The sequence below is a fragment of the Carlito syrichta genome, unplaced genomic scaffold (genome assembly GCF_000164805.1).
Source record: "Carlito syrichta isolate Samal-C Ts95f unplaced genomic scaffold, Tarsius_syrichta-2.0.1 Scaffold312719, whole genome shotgun sequence".
Lineage (NCBI taxonomy): Eukaryota > Metazoa > Chordata > Mammalia > Primates > Tarsiidae > Carlito > Carlito syrichta.
The window spans coordinates 278696-294254 of NW_007256815.1; the positions used below are offsets into that span (position 1 = coordinate 278696).

The 15559-nt window shown below is 57.5% G+C and overlaps 2 protein-coding genes across 2 annotated transcripts in view; both read right to left on the reverse strand.

The window, feature by feature from the left end:
• GPT (glutamic--pyruvic transaminase) overlaps positions 1-1233 on the reverse strand; it is a 3048-nt gene extending 1815 nt beyond the window's left edge. The window contains exons 1-5 of the mRNA XM_008069974.2: positions 970-1233; positions 742-831; positions 552-660; positions 261-394; positions 2-121 (exon numbers count right to left, since the gene is read on the reverse strand). Coding sequence (XP_008068165.1) covers positions 2-121; positions 261-394; positions 552-660; positions 742-831; positions 970-1131 — 615 coding nt within the window. The 5' untranslated portion in view covers positions 1132-1233. The remainder of the gene's footprint in view (position 1; positions 122-260; positions 395-551; positions 661-741; positions 832-969) is intronic.
• Positions 1234-3277: 2044 nt separating this feature from the next.
• PPP1R16A (protein phosphatase 1 regulatory subunit 16A) lies at positions 3278-8450 on the reverse strand. Its single transcript, XM_008069975.1, has 10 exons — positions 8071-8450; positions 6576-6646; positions 6353-6498; positions 5343-5446; positions 5145-5269; positions 4925-5050; positions 4768-4843; positions 4555-4684; positions 4177-4342; positions 3278-3918 (listed from the first exon to the last, which is right to left on the reverse strand). Exons 1-10 carry the CDS (start codon positions 8327-8329, stop codon positions 3544-3546), a joined length of 1578 nt encoding a protein of 525 aa, XP_008068166.1. The 5' UTR covers positions 8330-8450; the 3' UTR covers positions 3278-3543.
• Positions 8451-15559: the final 7109 nt, after the last annotated feature.

Sequence of the window (15559 nt, forward strand, 5' to 3'; positions counted from 1 at the left end):
AGTTCACCTGCACCGCGTCCAGCTCGGCCAGCGTAGCCGAGTAGAGCGGGTACTGGGGGATAGGGATGAGCACACCAGTGCGCGTGCGGCCCTCGCCGGCCACCAGCAGCTTCAACACCGTCTGCAGGAAGGATGAGGGGAGGGCAGGGTTGGTGGGGCTGGAGCTGCACCCTTCCCTCGCCCCAGGCTGGTTCCGCAGTGCCAGGACATCCGGGCGAGCACAAAGGGTCCCTGTGTCTTCCTGCCCAGGCCCAGCCTACCACGATGGCGTCGCTTGCTCCCGTGGACAGAAAGATGTTGTTGGGGTCCGCAGGGATTCCTCCATCGCGCCTCTCAATGTACTGTGCCACATCCTCCCGGATCAGCTGGATACCAGGACTCGCCGTGTAGGCTCCTAGACCCGGGGACAGAGCAGGAAGCCAGGCCACACGTGAGGATGGCTGAACTAGATCCCCTGCAGCTGTCCTGAAGGGACCTCCCACCTCGAGATGATAGGTCCACCCTTCTCTGCTGCTCCCTGGGGGTGGACGGGGTCTGGCACGAGCACTTACCCAAGCTGTGGCCCCCACACGCCCGCAAGATGCGCGTAGCCCTTTTCTTGGCATCCTCAGGGAAGTTGGGGCTACTCAGGAGATCAGGGTTGACACAGAGGGCCAGGACCTGGGAGGATCGAGTGCTGAGGCTAGGGTGGGGAGTAGGGGACAGGAAGAAAGGGCATTATGGGAAGTGCAGGAGTCTTACCTGGCGAAGGAAGGTGATGGGCTTCTGCCCCATGGCCTGTGCATCCCCAACATTGGCATGGATGATCTCTGTGAAGGGTTTCTTCACACCCTGGGAAGAGATGGGAGCCCGCCGTGAGACGAGGGCCTATCAACCCCTGAGACCTTGTCCCGTGTGCCACTGGGGCTGGGGTCCGACTCAGCTGCCAAGGTGCAACTTGGCTGGCAGTACTGGGGCCCTGGGCCATACCTGGCGCAGTTCCCGCTCCAGCTCCATGGCTCGCAGCACTATGGGGCCACGTACCGCATACTCCACTCTCTGCACACTCGGGTTCATGGTGTCCAGTGTCAGCACCTTCTCCTTCAGCCCATTCCTTGCAGCCTGGCTCTGGTCACTTGCCCTCAAGGCCATGACTCTGCTTAGACCAGGCAGGAAGGCGGCTCAGGAGGTGGCAGGACTCAGAAGCGGGGATTGGGGCAGCTGGGTCCGGGCTCGGTGGGCCAGGGCTGGGAGAAAGAGAACCTGGGTAGGGAGACTCAAAAAGAGGGTACCTTGTTCACTGCAGCCTGCTGGCCCCTGTGAAAAGGCTAGAAAGGGCTCAAGGAGTTGGGACAGCTGGGCCCTGCCCCACCGGTCCGGGCACAGTTCTGCCCCAGGGAGCCAGAGGGAGTGGGTGAGGCAGCAGGCGGGGCTTGGGGTGAGGCCCAGTGCCCGCCCAGTGTCCCCATGACAGGAGAACAGGAGACCCACATAGGGGGTAGGTACAGCCGTAGGTTCAAACAACTCCTAGGGACTGGGAAGGGGGAGGGGAAGAGAGCAAAGTGCCTGGGCCCAGCAGCCCTGAGGGGCTGCCAGAGCTGGAAAGGGTGACCTCTAAGGCAAGAATGGAAGCCGGAGTCACTGGAGATTTACCCTCGCAGGGCTCGGAGGAGGCCTATCCCTCTCAGCACCCCCATCTTTGCTTGGGCCAGCAGACCTGTCTCCTAGGTAACTGAGCCAGGCCTCAGGAATCCTGAGGGGTACTGGGGGAGGGGAGGGAGGAGTTCAGGCTCTGGGTTCCATCCAGCCCCTCTGGGTCTGGCAGCCATGGCCTAGAGGCTGCAAGAGGGCTGTGGTTGGACAGACTTCCATCCCTGATCTGCACTGCAAGGGATCAGGGGATTGGGAGGTATGCTGGAGACAGGCAGGCCAGCCCTGGGCTCTCAGACCTCAGCTGCTCTGGACTGCCGTCATGCCCTTTCACCAGGCACCAGGCTGGGGTTGCCCTTGGGGCCACACCCCAGGCTAGGGGTGACCCAAGTTCCCCTTCCCTCTGGTTCCCAATTGGTGGAAAGAACTGGAAATGAGCTGTGATAGGCCCTCAGAGCCCCACCTCCACAGTCCCTGCAGAGAGCAGATAAGCCGTGCCCAGGGGAGGCCTATCCCAGCGGCCAGCAACTCAACCTGAACTGAGTCCAGGAAGCCGGCCCTCTAAGCTGGGCTGTAGGCAGCTCCTCAGGCCCAAGGGAACCTGGGCTCCTGATCCTGCTGGTTGGGAGAGAAGTCATCAGAAGCCCCAAGTGACCGGCACCCCAGCCTCTCTCACCTCACACTTCTCAGCTCTGCTGCCACACAGTCTCCCAGCGTGCAGGACTGCTCCTCTGGCCTCCAGTCCAGAGCACAGGTTAATATGGGCCCAGCCCCAGGCAGGACCAGCCCCTGCCCGCCCCCTGGCAGCAGGGCCCAAGTAGCAGCCCTGGTGGCAAGTGGACCTTGGGCAGCTGCCCCGCCCAAGGCAGGAGAACATTAAATTTAACCAGCAGCCAGCCCGGCCCTCCCCCACAACCACTGATGCTAGGGGAGGGCAGGCCCTATGGACACTGAACGGACCAGACAAGTGCCAAACCAAGAGGGGAGGGCGGCCCAAATCCATGCCATTCAGCACCGGTGGCGGTGCAAAATTGCCCACCATAGGCAGATGAACTGGCAATGCCCTCAGCCTTCCTGCTTGAGGCCCCTAAGGGGCCCCTCTCACCCTGACACATTGTGCCCAGCCAGCTCAGAGCTGGAGTGGCCAACTGCTTGTCCCTTATGCCAACCCAGGCGGAAGCTGGCAGCCAGGCTCCAGGATCAGGGCTGCACGCCAGGAACTGGGGGCCCACACCCCCCAGGGGAGCTTCTGACGCCACCCTTGTACCCGTTTTGCCCCTCTGGCTCTGGCGCAAGAGCCTTGTGGAAAATATCACCTTCCTTTCCAGGACCTTCACCCCTGGTACAGACAACCTCAGCCCTTGCCCCAGGGAGCCTTCTTCCAAAGCACCCTGCTCCTCTCAGGAAAGCAAAGGGTTACAGAGGAGCCTCCAAGAGGCTGAATACAGAGAGGGAGGGAGTGGGTGAGGAGCAGGCTTCTTGCCCAGTAGCCATGGGCCTCACTCCCACACAGGGGCCAGGGCTGCCACATGCCCCAGTGCGCACCTACAGGCCTCAGTGCTCACGGGCATGGGTCGCACCTCAACCAAGCAGCACACCCTGCTCCCCACTGTGGGGACAGTGGCCCAGCTGAGACACACAACAAGGCTTGGTGGCAAAACAGCCCTTTATCAAGAGTCATAGGATAAAAATAGTCTTTGCAGCCAGATGCCCCCGGGCATGTCTTCTGACACAGGTCCATCCCTGAGTGAGGAGGCCAGTGTCCTGGATGGTGGAAGCCAGGGGGGACTCCATACTGCCCACCTGCAGCACCAGGGCACACTTTGGGGGTGGGCCTTCAAGGCAGGAGCTGTGGCGAGGCAACCTCAGGCTGAGCCTTGGGACAGGACCTCTGCACCTTGAGGCAACAGCCTCTCACATGAGCAGGCAGCATGGCTTCTTCTCCATGGGAGCCTCCTCGGATGGGGCTGTGAGCTTGAGCAGGGGTGGGTCCCCACCTGCCCTGAAACCACATTCAGGCTGGGGGGTCTCGATGTCAGCAGGCAGACCAGACTCAGGGGCCTCGGGCCCCTCGGGTGGGGGTCGCTGCAGCTTGGCAGCAGCTCGCTGGCGCTTAAGGTCTGCCAGGGTGTGGTGGGCCTTGTCCCGGACAAGGGCGTGGGAAGTAGTGCTCTCCAGAGGGCTCAGCTGGTAGGAGACACACCGGTCCAGTCGCTTGGAGTATAGGTGCGGCCCTGGAGAGCCCCCTACTCGGCCATTGTGTGGCCTGGCCACCTCCGGGCTGTCCTCCTGTTGGCAGAGTGAAGGCCCCAGAGGCCATTAGGAGGTGCCCCTCTCACCTCCTCTGGCCTTGGGTTCCAGGCTTATGAGGTTGTGGAGGGGCAGAAGGGAAAGGGGGGGCAGCAGCTGACCCCTGTGGGGTACCAGTTCCTACCACCTCCACAAGGGTGCCAGTGCAGAGGGAGAACAAGAGCACCTAATCGGGTTAGGAGCCTGGGCAGGGCCAGGCACACCCCTGTGCTGGGTGGAGCAGGAGCCAGCACTCACCTCTGGGAGAGGCGGTTCAAGCTCTGCATCAGTCTGGCGGTCCTCATCATCTTCAGGTGGCTCTGGGCTGGTGGGCGGTGGCTGTTGCCACACGATGGCCTCCTGGGCATGCTCCTTGCGGTACAGGTTGGTGCGCTGGGTTAGGCTCACCCGCCTCACCACCTTCCTGAGGGGGGAGGGCTGAGTGAGGGGAGGACACTGCCCGCCCCAGTGGACTCTGCCCCCAAGTTCTGGCTGGCACCTTGGCCTGGCAGCTGACGTCAGCAAGGACAAGGCCCGAAGGGGTGGGCAGGGGGCGGAGCCCGCTGGAGGGGCTGGACAGGACAAGACCAAGATGAAGACGGGAGCAGGGCATCTGGCACAGGGTGCGGCACTCACCCGCGGCTGCCTGCGCTGGAGGTGCGGCGGCGCAGCAGGGAGCGCTGGCGGCCCTGGGCACGCAGGAGAGCGTCGTGCTTGTGCTTCAGCTCCAACAGCTTGGCCCGCACCTCCTCGTCCCCGCACAAGTCTGAGGAGAAGTGGGCGCAGGCATCAGGGGTGCCCTCCCCACCTGTCCCCTCCACCAGGTGGAGGTAGGTCCCCGGATCTCACCAAGGGGGGTCTCCTCCATCAGGGACTTTGCATTCAGGTCAGCTCCATGTGCCACAAGCAGCTCCACCAGGTGCACCTGTGGACCAGCCGGGGCTGCTAAAGGCTCCAAGATGTGGAGCCCACCCCCTCTCCCATGGGCTTCCAGCTCCACACTCACCTGGCCCCAGTAGGCTGCAGCATGCAGTGGCTCCCAGCCATCCTGGTCCTTGGTGCTCAGGCTGGCTCTGTGCTCCAGCAGCAGGGCAGCTGCTTCACTGAACCCATTGGCAGCAGCAATGTGCAGCTGCAGGCAAGTCGCCCAGCCTGAATTCCAGCCCCATGCCCCACCAGTAGCAAACCGTCCAGTCCCATTCCCCCCTCTCCCCTTCAGTCCTCACCAGTGTGGCCCCATGGTCCAGGGGGGCATTCAGATCTTCTCCAGTCCCCAATAGGTTCTGGATGTCGTCCAGCATACGCAGCTCTGGCACAGCCCGGGCACCCTCGATGCTGTCCTGGGTGATGCCTGCGAGGCAGCAGGCTCAGAAAGAGTATGCCCCAGGGTCCCAGCCCTTGTACAGCCAAGCAGTCATACTCACCACGGTTAGCCATGGCAGTCTCGAGGCAGTCCAGCGTCTGCTCATCCTCACACAGGTCATAGGGCATGTTCCCATCAGTGTTGACCGCCAGGAGATTGGCGCCACTGCAGGAGGGAAACACATGGCTGCTGGCCACAAGACCCTTCTCCATGCACCAAGCTCCTCATTTAGAGAGGCCCCTATTCCCCTCTCCGTGTGTCCTCCCTCTGCAGAGGCCTTCCTCCTACTTATCCTATGGCTGCTTCTTGGGAAGCATGGGGCAGACTTGGAGGAGATGCCCAGCTCCATCCACCATGGGGAGAGGTTGCCTCAGGGCCTGTGTAGCTGCCCTTCAGTCAAACAGGCCATCCTGCAATCTTTACCCATTTGGGTTCCAGGTTCTTGGCACCTCCGGGGGGGCCGGTGCCTCCATAAACACACACAATGGGCCCATCTGCTGGGGGGATGCAGGGAATCTGGGGATTCCGGGGAGCAGAAGGTGGCAAGGGTAAGACCCAGGCAACCACTCTGCTGGAGAGCCCCGCTGAGCTGCAGGAAGTATGGTCCAGAGAAAGGAGGGGGCTAAAGAGGAGTTCAGAATACAGAAGAGGGTGCTCCCTGTGTGCAGTGGAGGAGCACGGCCGGGATATACCCGAGGGCCTGCCTGTGCCCACCCCACTCCATGGCACCTGTGTGTGACAGGACTGCCACCCACCCATATACCCACCCAGCCTCACCTAGACTGCTCCAAAGATGGTCTGAGCCCCTGACCTTCTGTTCTGCCATGGAGTTAAGTGGGTAAATTAAGAGAGGAGGCTCCTGGATACCAGTGAAGCCACAATGCCCTGAACACAAGCTCATTCCCCTGGGGTCCCAGGCCCTGCTCTCCATGCCAGGATACAGGCAGGGTCAGCAAAAGTAAAGATGGGAACACAGGAGTCCAAGAGCCAGGAACACTTCACACGAGGAGACACTTGAGCTGCCATCTGTGAGGAAGCCCCTCTCTAACATAGACGCCCAGCAGGCCCTACCGGGCAATGAGCAGCTCCACCAGGTGCAGGTGGCCGCAGGTGGCCGCAGCATGCAAAGGTGTCCAGCACTCACTGTCGCAGGCGTTGACGTTGGCTCCAGCCTCCAGGAGCTGTTGCACCATCTCACGGAAGTCATCAATACAGCACTGCAAACCACGCAACCTAAGCGGCCAGAGCACTGGGGCCAGTCTCCCTGCCCCACTCACCCCCAGTGCGGGCTGACCTGGTGCAGTGCTGTCAGGCCATCCTCATTGGCCAGGTCAGGGCTGACCCCATTCCTGAGGAACTGGCGGACTGCAAAAAACAGGAGGTGAGGTCAGGATAGGGTCTTGTGACTGGCCTATACCACCCTTGGTCAGGCCCTGGGCCTGAGGGTACCTGGCCAACGGTGCTGCAGTCCACGAATTGGGGAAGGATGAGGAAGAGAGTAGTGCAGACAGCAGGAGGCACGCCAGAGCCCAGAGGAGGGCACAGGAGCACCAGGCATCTGTCTACCCCAAGCAGGCCACGCTCCCAGAAGCCCTCTGTCTCCAATTCCAGCAGGCCCTGCACTGTGGCGCTCTAATCCCTCAGACCCCAGAACAGGCCCTCCTGTGTAAGAGCAGCCCTCCAACAATCCCACGCCTCCCTCCAGCCCAGAGGTCTCCCTGCCCCAGGCTGCTGCAGTGCCTGTGGCATGAGAGGCAATTTTCATGAAGAACCCGAGAAGCCCTGCGCCAGCACCCACCAGCTTGCTTCCTCTGCTCTTCCCCGATGACCAGCTGCCAGCTGCCTATTCATGATCTCTTGGTCCTCCAGGACCAACTCCAGGCTCCCCATCAGCAGAGCTCATGCCTGCCCTAGCTCCCCTTCAGAGATCCCATCCCAGACCCGGACTCTTACCAATGTCACCAGTGTCCTCCCTCGCCACACCTGGCATGCAGCAGGAAGATACACCTGCCTTCCCACAGCTCCCTGTGCTCTGGCATGTGGTACACCATGGCAGCCTCCTTCTCTTTTTCCCTGCCTCAAGGCATCTCAGGAGGGCTCCTATCCACATAAGAAGACGCAAGCCAGGCACTGCCTGCTTCTCGTCATCCTCTGCTCTGAAGGGAGGCAAGAGGGGCTCTCAAGAGCCACCGAGATGCCTTCCTCTAAACCTCAGGGCACTAGAAATGGAACCTGCACACAGCTGGGCCCATGAGCATGAGGCATGAGGCCCAGGCCTGTCATCAAATTCGGAAGTTTCCAACAGAGAGGAAGGTGTCAAAGGCAGAGCATCAAGAGGGGGCCCGCCAGTGTGAGCTCTGGGCCTACCTCAAGCCTGGCTAGCCCCACTGTCTAGCTCTCTAGCTCACAGAAGAGGGTGGTACCATCCTACTTTATAGAGACTGAAACCAGGGCTTTCCTGAGCATCCCAGTACCCTGGCAAGGAGCAGTGATGGTTTCTGCTCAGTCGCTCCTGTGGGCCCACCCCATAGGTCCAGTCCATGACCTCACCACCCACAACTCAGCTTCAACTCAAAGCAGGACCCCTCTATGTGCAATCCCTGCCTGAAGGACTGCTGTCCTCAGGGTTGCCCACCACTTGGAGCTTGCCCGATGGGGAGACCCAAGCCCCAGGCTGAGGAGGCCAGGAGCTGTGGACAGGCCCAGCTCCAAGCCCTGGCACGGGATCACTCAGATGTCCAGGGACAGGGCCACCCACTGTGTCCAGCCTAGGGCTCAGCCACACTCACCTTCTTCCAGGTCATTTCGGGCAGCGGCCTCCAGAAGGGCAACACTGGGAGGGAAGAGGACCTGCTTCTGGGGCCCTTGGCCAGTTGTCTCTTTCCGGGGCCGACACCCCTGGCCCTTCTTGCCCTGGGCTTCCTTCTCAGCCTGGGCCCACATCTTCACCTGCTGGGCACGTCGCTTCTGGGCATGCTTCAGCCGCTCCTGTGTGCTCATCCTGCCCACCATGGGCATCTCTGCCAGCAGCTCCAGATGCTCGGCCATAGCGGGGACTGCCTGCCCACAGAGTTGCTTGGGGTACCAGAGTGGGATGCTCGGGGGCCAGGCCGGGCCTGAGGGGCAGGGCAGCTGGCTGGTCTGGCACCCTTGGGGGCATCCCCTTCCCAAGGCTCGGTGCCCGTGGCCCCTGGCAAGGCTGGGTCAGAAGGCCCCACACGGTGACCAGGCCCAGGCAGCCCTGAAGATGCAGGCCTCAGGCAGAGAGGACAGCGTAGGAGGAATCCACAGCCTGCTCCCCAGGCAGGCGTGGCCTCTAGCTGCTCAATTGTCAGGGCTCTGCATGAGCAGCGCCTCACCTCCCTCTTGGGGTCAGGGTGCACAGCCTGTGGGAAGCAGCCCTGAGACCTGGCCAGCCTCAGTCCAGGGTCTGAAGCTAATTACCCAGATAAGAAAGTTCCAGTTTCCTGGCACCTTGCCGAGGGGGAAGGAAGGACAGGGCAAATCAGCAGCAAGCCCCTTAGAGCCCTCTGTTCACCTTCCAGGCCTCAAGATCCTGGGTGGGGCCTGAAAGCAGCCATGGCCCAGGCCCCTGACCTCTCTCAGCTGTCTCCCTTGGTCAGTGCATCAGTTCTCATGAAGAGGTACAGTCACAGAGGCCGGGGCAGGGTATGTGGTCAGAGTCCTGAGGTCCAGGTCCCAAGTACCCAGGGTGAGTCTCTTTAGGCAGCCAGGGCACTGAGGATACAGGAGGGCTTGTCAGTAGTGTCTTCAGGAGAGCCTCTGCTTCCTGTAGCTGCACACACCTGAGGAGCAAGGAAGTACATCAAGGTCAGCTCTGGGGTGGGGCAGGCTCCCCAGAGCTCCTGCACTAGGTCTCAGGTGAAACCAGGCTCCCAGCCGTGTCCTTCATAAGGTCAACCCTCTGGCCTCAGAGAGCGCTGCAGGGTAACAATCCTGGGGGAGAAGGGCTCAGACACTTCCCACCCACACTTTCCAGAAAAGGCCACTGCTGTCATAAGAGACATAGAGAACTGCAAGGCCTTCCCCTTGAGCTTGCCCCTCAAGGGCCAGGCGCTGCCCCCAGGCTGGGCAGGGCAAGGTCTCTTGAAACTGAACTGCCCTGAGGATTTTGCAAAGGCAGGCCCTGCCCCTGGGCTTCAGCCTGTCCTGGCCAATACCCCAGCTTCTCACCACTCAGTGTCTAGAACTCTTCCTAACAGTGCTCGTTGGACCAAGCCAGTCAATTCTTCAACTGTCCTAGGCTGCAATAAAAGTCCAGGTTGTGTGAACATAGGTACAGGTGGCTCACCTGGCTTGGCGTTTATGGGAACAGACAGGCAGCTTCTGTCAGGCACAGCCCTGCCCAATTACCTACTATGACCCAGTCCTGCCCAACACAAGAAATGTAGTCACTAGGCTGATCACAGGTCACTCCTCGGAAGGCACTGGCCATGCTCCACACAGAAGATGCCCACCAGGGGTTCCATTCTCTTCTCAGCCAGGTCTCATGGCCATCTAGATACTGACCCAACTTTTCTCTTCCTGGACTCGTACACAGGGATCTCAGTGAATGTCCCCTTCTTCCATGAAGGGAACTGTTCTAGGCCAGATCAAATTAGGTTGGTCAGGTCCCTCCTGTTCAGAGGCCCCCAATTTACTTGGGAGTTCCACTAATCTACCCCAGACCTACTCTCACTCTGCAAGCTTCCTGTAGATGGGACCAGCAAGGACAGTGGCCCCAGCCTGACTTGCTTTCTGCCAAGGAAAGAGCTCTTCCAGGCAGCACTCTGAGCAGCCTGCTCCCAAGTGTGGCCACTTCCACAGACCGCTGAGGCCAGGGCAAGAAAAGCTGGTCAGACACTCTGCCCAGGTCCCCAGTCCTCCCTTACCCTCTAGATAGAGTGTCCCTACCAGAGACAGGCTGGGGGCCAGGTCCCCATCCATGAGGACCCTCCCTCCCTGCTGGCCACCCACAGCCCATACCCTCTTTTTGACAGGGCTGGCAAGGTGAGAACCCCACCTCTCTGTGGTCAGTGTCTTGGCCTGCCAGGGAATCAACCTGGATAGAAGTCTCCTACTCCCACCTGAAGAGATCACAGGCAAAGAGCAAGGCATGCTGCCTCTGGCCATGAGTCTCTGGCCATGAGAAGGAAAGATTTAAGAGACATCATCTATCATTTTATAGAAGAAAAGCTATTCTGATGCCCTGATATAGAAGAAAAGCTATTCTGATGCCCTGATGTCCTACAGAAAACAACCTGAGAGCAGCAACCACTTTTCTTTTCTTTTTTTTTTGAGTTGAAGTCTCACTCTGTCGCCCAGACTGGAGTGCAGTGCTATGCTCCCAGTCACCGCAACTATGACCTGCTGGGCTCCAGCGATCCTTCCACTTCAGTCTTCCAAATAGCCGGAACTACAGGCGCGCACTACCATGCCCGGCTAATTTTTTTGAATTATTGCAGAGACGAGGTCTCACTAAGTTGCCTGGGCGGGTCTCAAACCCATGGGCTCAAGCAATCTACTTGCCTCGGCCTCCCAAAGTGCTGGGATTACAGGCTAAGCCACCAAGCCCGGCCAGCAACTACTTTTCAAATGTATTGTCTTTTGATTTTCTCATTTTGAGACATATCTATGAAAATTCATCAGGGAACAGCATCTCGATAGCCTGAACACCCCCAGCCCTCGGCCCCTGGGACTTCTTGCTACTAGGACGAGTATAGGCTGGGGAGCTACAGATCCAGCCCCAAATACCTCATGCAGCACAGGAGGCTCTGTCCTCCCAAAATGCACACAGCTCATGGGTGCTCAGCCCCCAACCCTGGAAGGCCCACCTTCTCAAAGTCCCAAGGCACCCCAGGGCAGCTGCACCTCACTGGAAGCTGCCTGAGGACAGTCTCCATGTAGCCTTGAGTGGGTCTCTGCCCTGTTTAAGGGTCCAACTACCTCCTCTGTGAGAAAATGAGATGCCCAAAGTGAACACAGGGAGTCTCAGGGCGCCATTACAGTGAGAGCCCCATTCTGGGATAATCCTCCATTCAAGGTGTCACAGCACCTAGCTGCCTCCAGACTGGGCCCTAAGCTTGCAGCTCCCCACCCTCCTCCCTGGTTCCCAAGGTGCTGCCTGCCTGGCCTCCCTGCACAGAAGCCAGACCTAGAAGGAAAAGGATAGCCAAAGGTCAGCGGCAGTGGGTCTAAGGGCTCCAGAAGGAAAGGCCGTCTTCCACCTACCTGAATCTTGGCTGCCCCAGCTGAACTCAGTAAGCCTTGGCCCCTCCTTCCAGTCACACGATGGGCCAGGAACAGCCCACCAGAGCCTAGAAGACTTGCCCCTCCATTGAGCCATGAAGGTTTGGTGGCTGGCTTGGTAAAGTTCTACCAAATGGCCACCATACCACACCCAGGTCAAGAGTGGGCTGGGCAGGGCGGCTCCTCCTAGTCCACAAACACTCCCCAAAGCCTCCCTGGAATGTCAAGCAGATAATCTAGTCGGCTTATTCCAGTTCTCAGCTCCAACTGCAGGTGACCCGCACTTGAGTATGGGACCCAGATCGAAGGAGCCTTCAGGAAGGACACTGGCCACTGTCCCCCATCCCCAGTGTATGTGCACACTACTAGGCCATCTGGCCTTCAGGCTCCCAGCAGACACTGTGAGGACAGCTTCATGCCCCCAGGCATAAATGTCTCAGCACCACCCCTCATCTCCACTGCCAAAGCCCTCCTACAGCAGGTCCCTGCCATCATCCCCATTTTGCATGTGGGGAAACCAAGGCCATGCCTAGATCCAGAGCTGCCCTGTTAACCACTCCACCACAGTACCTTACCATATAGAGCCCACCTCCCAGCATCTGTGATACCATGAGAGCCAGAGCCCATGAGGGGTGATACCACTCTATCACTTTATGTACCCAGAGACAAGGACAAGGGGTAGGTGGAGGCCATGTGCTGTTCAGAGAGAGAAAAGAGAGGAAGGGAGCAGGAAGAGGATGGGGTGCTGCATTGCTGGCAGGGTGGGAGGCTGGGGAAACCTGCTGCAGGCTCCGATATCACAAGTAAGAGTATATACATTGTACGCCTCTGTAAGGTGCATATCCAACCTTAAAATGTACATTTTGTGTGTGTGTGTGTTGGAGTCTCACTCTGTCGCCCAGGCTAGAGTGCAGTGACACACTCACAGCCACCACAACCTCAACCCACTGGGTTCAGGCGATCCATCCATCTCAGTCTTCTAAGTAGCTGGAACTACAGGTGAGCATCACCAGGCCTGGCTAATTTTTTGATTTATGGTAGTGATGAGGTCTCACCAAGTTGCCCAGACTGGTCTTAAACCCCTGGGCTCAGGCAATCCTCTAGTCTCAGCCTCCCAAAGTGCTGAGATTCCAGGAGTAAGCCACCACGCCCACCCAAAATGTGACTCACTCTTAGTAGGACATCACCCTTCTAAAACCTCTACAGCCAGTCACAGCCAGAGGGACCAGGAGGTCACTGGGGAGATAGAAAGAAGAAAGCCCTCTCGCCTCCCAGGCTGCCTGTTGCAGGGGGAAAGCCTATGCACAACAGGGCAGTGGACAGTGACTGGGCAGTTGGTTCAGGGGCCCTGGCAGTGACAGGACTGGCCCAATGCCCCTCACCTGCCTGCCCTTCTGGTTCTGAAGACTTCACATCCCTACTGTGCTTAGGCTTGTTGGAGTAGGTGCCTGTAACTCATAACCAAGATATTTGGTTGTCTGTCTGTGTTTTAAAAATTTTTTTAGAGACAGGGTCTCACTCTGTCACTCAGACTAGAGCACAGTGGTGCAATTACAGTTGATGGTATCCTCAAACTACTGGGCTCAAGCGATCCTCCTGGCTCAGCTTCCCAAGTAGCTGGGACTACAGGTGTGTGCCACCGTGTCCAGCTAATTAAAACATTTTTTTTTGTAGAGACGAGGTCTCGCTATGTTGCCTAGGCTGGTCTTGAACTCCTAGACTCAAGCAGTCCTACCGCCTTGGCCTCCCAAAGTGCTGGGATTATAGGCAAAAGCCACTGCACTCAGTCAGATTTGGTTTTATTTGTAGCAATATCTATAAGAGAAAAAAAAGGGAAACTACCTAGATGCCCATCAATCTGGGAAAAATATATTATATATAGTCATTCGTAGAATAACATCTATACAGATGTATCTGTTAATAAGATGAGGTAGGCTTGGTGGCTCAGCCTATAATCCCAGCATTTTGGGAGGCTGAGGCGAGTAGATTGCCTGAGCCCATGGGTTCGAGACCAGCCCAGGCAACTTGGGAAGACCTCGTCTCTACAATAAATAAAAAATTAGCCAGGCATGGTAGCATGCACCTATAATTCCAGCTACTTGGAAGGCTGAGGCAGCAGGATAGCTGAAGTCCAGCAGGTCGATGCTGGGGTGGCTATGAATGTACCACTGCACTCCAACCTGGGCGACAGAGTGAGACAACAATTCAAAAAAATGAAAACAAGATAAGGTAGATTTCAATGTCATGAGAGAGTGACTACAATATGATGACAATGGGTACAGAGGCTGGCACAACCATGGTTAAAGGTGTTACATATATACAGACTTTATTTGTATGGGCAGAGAGGACATCTGGGGATGGGGACTGCAGTGATGGACTCTTAAGAGGCGCTGTTGACCACACTGAGATGTGTGCAGGGGCTCTGGATACAGTCATGTTCAGCCACTGGCAGCCAGGGGCTCCAGGTACATACTTCACCTCAGCGGTAACCAGCCCATGCTGGATATCCTGCTGGGTAACTGTTCACAGATCATCCAAAGGGCTGGATAGGGGACCCCTCAAGGCAGACTGCACCTCACCTTTGAGAACTCCACCACTCAGGTCCCTGATGGTATCTTCCCAACACCTGCAGGCAGAAGTGCCACTACCCCACAATGGCATCCACAGGTCTACTACTTACCCCAGCCTGTCTCTTCCACTAGACAACAGGTTTGCTGAGGACACGATCTGTGTGCTACTCCTTCATGACTCCTCACCCACATGCTGGTACCTGGAAAAGGGACCTTCCATCAGTGTTTGTGAAGGACTGAGGGGGTAGCCACATCTCAGAGAGACAGGCTGGAAATGGGCAAGGTAGGCACAGCTCAGTGAGACCATGGCATGGATAAGCTCAGGCCCAAAGCTCTCGGTGGCCTACACCATCCATTCTGAGGAGCCAAATATGACAAGGACCACACCAGTCATAAAGCTGGGTAGCTAATGGAGAGGAGGCTCCACTTGCACTTGCCTATCTGTGCCCTGGGGCAGGAACCGGGGAGGCAAGTCCTGCCCTCAAGCAGCCCACATCTCAGGGACTGAATCAGAGCTGCAGAATGTGCACTGGCAAGTCACACCATGTCTGCTATGGCCAGCATGAAAGGCATGGGGGCATTCAGGGCAGAGGAAAGTAAGGCAACTCTGGAGAAACCTCTGCTACCCCAGAAAGCTCTGAGAAGGTGGACCTAGCAGTAAGTGCCCTACATACAGGGAACCCAGGACTGGTTATGCCCTGGCAGACAGGTAGGTGAGTACTGATGGGAGGATGCTGGGGGAAGAGACTGAAAAGTGTACCCACAGGATGCAACGTGCAGCTAACTTCCTCCCAGTCCTACTCTAAGAAGTTCATCTTGAAGCACCTGCAAAGGCACGAAATATTTGAAATTCCATCTTGCCACTCGCTGCAGCATTTATGACAGAAACACTAGAAACAACCTAAATGTCGATCAAAGGAATCTAATTAAATAAGCCCCTATAAGGCTGAGTGGGGTGGTTCATGCCTATAATCCCAACACTTTGGGAGGCCGAGGTGACAGGATTGCCTGTGCCCACGGGTTTGGGACCAGCCTGGGCAACTTGGCGAGACCTCGTCTCTACAATAAATTTTTTAAAAATTAGCCAGGCATAGAAGTGCATGCCTGTAATTCTAGCTACTTGGAATGCTGAGGCTAAAGGATCACCTGAGCCCAGCAGGTTGAGGCTGTGATGGCCGTGAACATACCACTGCTCTCCAGCTTGGGCAACAGAGTGAGACTCTGACTCAAATAAATAAATAAATAAATAAGCAAGCCCCTATGAAATTTTATGAGGACACTTCCTATGTACTATTACAGAAAGATCTCTAAGACAGTGTTTGTTCAGTGAAGAAAAAAGGCATAATATTGTATATATAATATGCTACATTTTGTGTAAGAAAGGAATGAAATAAGAATATACATTAGCCAGGCTCGGTGGCTCAGCCTGTAATCCCGCGCCTTTGGGAGGCTGAGGTGA

Coding starts and splice junctions, on each gene's coding strand:
- PPP1R16A (XM_008069975.1), bottom strand. CDS start 8,329: ATGGCCGAGCATCTGGAGCTGCTGGCAGAGATGCCCATGGTGGGCAGG. Junction 6,499..6,575: donor GCCTGACAGCACTGCACCAG/GTCAGCCCGCAC, acceptor CGTGGTTTGCAG/TGCTGTATTGATGACTTCCG. Junction 5,447..6,352: donor GTGGAGCTGCTCATTGCCCG/GTAGGGCCTGCT, acceptor TCCCTCCTGCAG/TGGCGCCAATCTCCTGGCGG.